Raw genomic sequence first — 5944 nt, 5'->3', positions numbered from 1 at the left:
GACCAATCAGCGCGCGGCGAGGGGCCGCGGGGCCGCCTCCCGGGCGCGCACGCGCACTGTCCCGGCTCGGGCGATGAGCGGCACCCGGGCCTTGGGCCGCGTCCGGGGCGGCTGGCGGCGATGGACAGGGGCGCGTGCGGCGACCCAGGATGCAGGCTTTGGCGCCGAGGCCCGGTGATTCCCACAGACCCTGCTTTGTGTAGGAGGGAGGCTGGGGCGGGGTCGCGATCGTGCGTCCCGGCTCGCCCCGAGTCTCGGCTGCGAAGTGCGGCCCCGCGGGACGTGGACACGCGGGGAGCTCGGTCCGGGTGCTCGGAGGCGGCAGGCGCGGGAGGGCCGGAACGCGGGCGTCAGGGGAGGTGAGCGACGCCCTGCCGCTCAGCCGCATCCTCTGCAGGTCGCGGCCCGTCGGGGACCAGCCTTTCCCGGGCCTGCCGCCGTCCGAGACCCTGAGCCGGGAGCAGCTGGTGGACGTGCTGGGGGCGGCCGTGCTGGACCGGAGAGGTGAGGCTGCAGGCACAGGCCGCAGCCTGGCTGTGCCGCCCGCTGGGGCGCTGGAGGGGCGGCAGTGGTAGGAGGGCAGAGTGCAGGTGTGTAGAGAGCCTTGCGGGGCTGGCACTCCGGGACTGCAATCGCTGTAATAGTCAAGTAGTTTATTGATGCACAAAACACGAGCTTTAGGGCCTGGTGCTGGGAAGGAGCCAATAAAGCTGTTGCCTGCAGCGCCAGGCGCGCGTTCGCATCCCGGCTGCTCCACTTCCGGTCCAGCTCTGCTGTGGCCTGGGAAAGCAGCAGCGGATGATGGTCCAAGCGCTTGGGACCCTGCACCCGTGTGGGAAACCCAGAAGCTCCTGGCTCCTGGCTTCGGATTGGCCCAGCCAGTTTGGGCAATGAGCCAATGGATGGAAGTACTCATTCTTTCAAATAAATAAATCTTAAAAAACAAACAGGATTTGCACATTATTGATGATTCTGCTTTTTAGATTTGAAATGCAGAGTGATGGGGGTGGGGGGAGATGCTCTTTCGTCTGCTGGTTTACTCCCCAGTTGTCAGTAATGGCTTGGGCTAAGCCAGGACAAAGCTAGGAGCCAGAAACTCCATCCCGGTCTCATACGTGGGTGGCAGGGTCCCAGGTACTTGAGCCATCTTCTGTTTTTCCACGCACACTGACAGAAGCTGGGACTTGAACCCACACTCCTATGTGGGGTTCCACATTGCAGGCAGCGGCTTAACCTGCTGTGCCACAACGCCAGCCCCACATACAGGCTCTGGAGTCAGCCATACGTACGTTCAGGGGTCAGCTTGCTGTGTGGCTTCAGGGAAACCCATTTCTTCGTTTGGTGCCTTGTTCATTTCCTCAGGTGCCGATCATGGGCTGTGTTCACGGCAGGCTACGCCATGCTGAGAGAGCTGTGGGTCCCACCCTGAGCAGGGTTACTCAGAAACTGAGTGAGGGAGTGACCAGTGGTCAGTGCTGTGCATGACCCACACCGGGCCGTTACGGAGACACGGCTGTGTGGGGGGCACGGCCTTAGTCTGGGGAGCCAGGCTGCTCTGTGTCGTGACGTGACAGGCCTCAGGATCCGGGACAGGGCACAGCACGTGCAGAGGCCACGGTGGCAGTGGGCTTGGAGCATGTGCGGGCCCAGCACTCACGTCTGCAGGTCCTTTTGGGACCGAGCGCTAACGTGCACCATGGCTTCTGCATTTGGTGTTCGTGTTGTTTCAGGACCTCTGGTGACACTCAACAAGCCACAGGGTCTGCCGGTGACAGGTACGGCCAGGGCGCACGGAAGGGCATGCAGGGAGAGGGGGTTTGCGTGTCTGAGGGGGGCGCAGGGCAGAGGAGGGGAGCTGTGGGACGGAGCTTGGGCCTGTGGGAGCACCTTGCACCTTCCTGTCTCTTTCCAGGAAAACCAGGAGAGCTGACCTTGCTCTCGGTGCTGCCAGAGCTGAGCAGGTCCCTGGGGCTTGGGGAGTCGCAATTGCAGGTCGTCCAGGCACCTGGGAAGTGAGTGGGGGTGACAGGAGGGTGGGGGCAGGCGTCCACCTGCAGCAGGAGCAGGCCGAGACCGTGAGGTGTCTGAGCCTCTGCAGCGTCACTCTGCGAGTGCGGAACGTGGATACCAGTACTGTGCTCACTGTGCAGGCATCACGCAGGCATTACTAGTCGATCCTCGGTGTTCCGTCTCTACCATCAGTTGGAGATGGCGTCGGAGAAGAAATATCTCTGAAATTCTGCAGATTCACCTGCGTATTTGTAGGGGATCTGATTGAGTTCATAGAGATCAGTTTCCTGGGGGACTGTCACGGTAGACACGCAGCACTTGGTGCTCGGTGTTGGAACACGGGCTCCGAGCTCCCTGGGGGCCAGGGAGAACGGGCAGCACGGTCACCTATGTAGCCTTGTTGGTCAGGAGGACGTCTGGCCTATGGTCCTGGCGTTACTGTTTGGCCTTAGGTCAGTGTTGCTGCTTGGGGTCTCACGTCTGGGGCTGAGCCCAAGGGAGTTTGTGTGACTGATCCCCTTCCTCCAGGGAGATCTCTGGGCTTGTACTCCTCTCCAGCTGTCCCCAGACAGCAAGCCGTCTGCACAAGTTCTTCACGCACTCACGGAGAGCCCACAGACCCACAGCCACCTACTGGTGAGAGGTGTGGCAGTCCTAGGGCCGTGGGGAGGGTTCCGGGAGCAGCTTGGAGACCTCCTCCCGCCCCTGTCCCAGGGCCGTCACTGATGGGATCCCAGCCACACCCGAGGGAGAGATCCAGGCAGTGCTGAAGCTGGAGCGCGTTGATGGGATTGATCTCGTGAGTGAGCACGTGGGCAGCGTGGAGGAGGGGTCCTCGAGATGTCTCGCACTGACAGGCAGGGAAGAGGAGGGGTCCCCCCAGGTGGATCACACAGAGGAGGGGCCCCCAGGTGGATCACACAGAGGAGGCGTCCCCCCAGGTGGATCACACAGAGGAGGCGTCCCCCCAGGTGGATCACACAGAGGAGGCGTCCCCCCAGGTGGATCACATAGAGGAGGGGTCCCCCCAGGTGGATCACATAGAGGAGGGTCCCCCCGGATGTATCACACAGAGGAGGGGTCCCCCCAGGTGGATCACACAGAGGAGGGGTCCCCCAGATGTATCACACAGAGGAGGCGTCCCCCCAGGTGGATCACACAGAGGAGGGGCCCCCAGGTGGATCACACAGAGGAGGCGTCCCCCCAGGTGGATCACACAGAGGAGGGGTCCCCCCAGGTGGATCACACAGAGGAGGCGTCCCCCCAGGTGGATCACACAGAGGAGGGGTCCCCCCAGGTGGATCACACAGAGGAGGCGTCCCCCCAGGTGGATCACACAGAGGAGGCGTCCCCCCAGGTGGATCACACAGAGGAGGCGTCCCCCCAGGTGGATCACATAGAGGAGGGGTCCCCCCAGGTGGATCACATAGAGGAGGGTCCCCCCGGATGTATCACACAGAGGAGGGGTCCCCCCAGGTGGATCACACAGAGGAGGGGTCCCCCCAGGTGGATCACACAGAGGAGGGGCCCCCAGGTGGATCACACAGAGGAGGCGTCCCCCCAGGTGGATCACACAGAGGAGGGGCCCCCAGGTGGATCACACAGAGGAGGCGTCCCCCCAGGTGGATCACACAGAGGAGGGGCCCCCAGGTGGATCACACAGAGGAGGCGTCCCCCCAGGTGGATCACACAGAGGAGGGGCCCCCCAGGTGGATCACACAGAGGAGGCGTCCCCCCAGATGTATCACACTCACAGGGAAGAGAGGGCCCCCAGGTGTACCACACTGACAAGCAGTCAGGGGCTAGGTCCGGGAGGCCGGCTCTCCTGTCCCCTTAGGCAGGTGTCGGGAAGGGAAGATCTGGGTGAAGCCCGGCTCAGCTTGGCTGGCATCACAGGTCCTTCCCGTGAAGCCCCCATCCCGGAGGGACGTCCTAGCAAGTGTCAAGAGGACCCTCAGCCACTTCCGTGTGGTGGCCACGGGCTCCAGCTGTGCCCTCGTCCAGCTGCAGCCTCTGACAGGTGGGTGGAGCCCCAGCCAGCTGTTGGAGCAGAACTTGGCTGGGGCGGCCAGGGGGAGATCTGATGGACTCCAAGGGCACAGGTGACCAGGCCCACGGGACCTAAGAACGGGGTGGTGTTTCTCCAAAGGAAAGGGGAGGCACGGTTCTGTGGGCCCGCAAAGGCAGCTGCCCACCCTCCACCCTGTCTCTCCTGCTGCCCAGGCTTCCCCAGGCAACTGCAGGTGCACATGACGCTCCAGCTCTGCCCTGTGCTCGGGGACCACGTGCACTCGGCCCGCGTGGGCACCGTCCTAGGCCAGCGCTTTCTGCTGCCAGCTGAGAGCACCAAGCCCCAGAAACAGGTAGGGACGCCCACTTGCCTGCACCGCCGGGGCTGGGGCTGGGGGCTGTGCTCCTATTTTGCCATGTGACCTCGGGCGAGCGACACTGCTCTTGGGGGATTCATTCCACCCTTCTGTTCAGTCGGTGACTGGTTGCTGGCACCCTTCTCCTTCTGCCACGCTTTGAATCTGGGATTCCTCTGCTCAAACAGTAACTCCAGAGTCTCAACACTGTCACTTCCCTCTCATGTCAAATGCAATGAATGGGCGTGGGTTTGGCTCCAAGCAGTTACTGGGGGACATGGGCTACTGCTGACCCAGCGAGATGAGGGGAGACATTGTAGGTAGGTTCGCGTGGAGGGGGGCTTTACGGCCTAGAAGTGGCCCGCAGTCTTTGGCTCACGTTCCGTTGGCTCAGTCACACATCATGTGTGCCCGGGATGTGACTGGCAAGCCCCTAGCCACAGTGGGAGTGCCTGTGTGCGTGAGTATGTGAGAGAGAAGAGGCAGGAAATGAATGAGTAAAAGCTCAGGTCATGGAGGGAGGGAGGGAGTGGTAGGCTTACCCCCATCTCTGCTGGAGCTGGGTGCTGTCCTGGCTGGAACTCGTACTCAGGCTGCCCTGCCCCACCCACCCCAGGTCCTGGATGGAGCTCTCCTCCGACGCCTCCAGCTGACCCCCTCACAGGCTGCCCAGCTGCCTCTGCACCTGCACCTACACCGTCTCCTCCTCCCAGGCACGAGGCCCGGGGATGCCCCCACCCAGCTCCTGGCCCCCCTGCCCCCCTATTTCTCCAGGACACTGCAGTGCCTGGGACTCTGCCAGCAGCAGTCCCTCCTCTGCTCCTGATGCCCTGGGGGTGGGCCCGTGGCTGCGGCCAGGCTGCAGAGCACGCACCGAGGCCCTGGGCTCCGAGGTCTTCCAGTCCCAAGGTCAGAGCCTGGCCCTCTCCCTGGACTTGAGATAATCAGAGTTCCTACCTCGTGGTATGCTGTTGAGGGTTTGCTGCAGGGTTGGTCACGGACCATGCGTTCTGCCACGCGGGAATGCCTTTTTCAGTGGTTTTCCCTGATCCTGGCCGGGAGGAGATATTAGATTAAAAAAAAAAAAAATAGTGGTAAAATACACAAAACTTTACCGTGTTTCCACTGTCAGGTCATTCTGTGACAGAGTACACTCACATTCTCATGCGACCACCACATCCACCTCCAGAAATGTCTTGCAGAGCTAAAACGCTGCCTGTTAAAACACTGACTCCCCATTTCCCCTGCCCCATTCCTTCTGTCTAAAATTGATTGGTCTAGGTACCTCGTAAGCAGAGATAGTAGGTATTTTACTTTTTAAAAAAACATGTGAAACAGGCATTTGGAGCAATGGTTGGCACACAGCTCGTATCAGAGTCCCTGGGCTCAAGTTCTCGCTCTGATCCCACCTCCAGCTAATACACACCCTGGGAGGCGGCTCAGGAACTTGGGTTCTCACCTCCCAGGTGGGAGGCTGGAGTGAACTGCTGGCTGCTGTCGGGCATGCACCTACCCTGGCTGTTGAAGAAAACTGGGAGTGAACCAACAAATTGAAGGTCTCTCTTGGC

General features: G+C 61.5%; 1 protein-coding gene across 1 annotated transcript; it reads left to right on the top strand.

Annotated features, from left to right (window-relative positions):
- Positions 1–73: 73 nt before the first annotated feature.
- On the top strand, positions 74–5210 carry RPUSD3 (RNA pseudouridine synthase D3). Its single transcript, XM_062200338.1, has 9 exons — positions 74–174; positions 398–504; positions 1731–1775; positions 1913–2012; positions 2539–2646; positions 2725–2809; positions 3907–4030; positions 4234–4373; positions 4993–5210. The coding sequence occupies exons 1-9, from the start codon at positions 74–76 to the stop codon at positions 5200–5202; spliced, it is 1020 nt and encodes a 339-aa protein (XP_062056322.1). The 3' UTR covers positions 5203–5210.
- The last annotated feature ends 734 nt before the right edge of the window (positions 5211–5944 follow it).

This window comes from Lepus europaeus, chromosome 9 (genome assembly GCF_033115175.1).
Source record: "Lepus europaeus isolate LE1 chromosome 9, mLepTim1.pri, whole genome shotgun sequence".
NCBI classification, from domain to species: Eukaryota; Metazoa; Chordata; class Mammalia; order Lagomorpha; family Leporidae; genus Lepus; species Lepus europaeus.
This window is presented reverse-complemented; position numbering and strand designations above follow the sequence as displayed.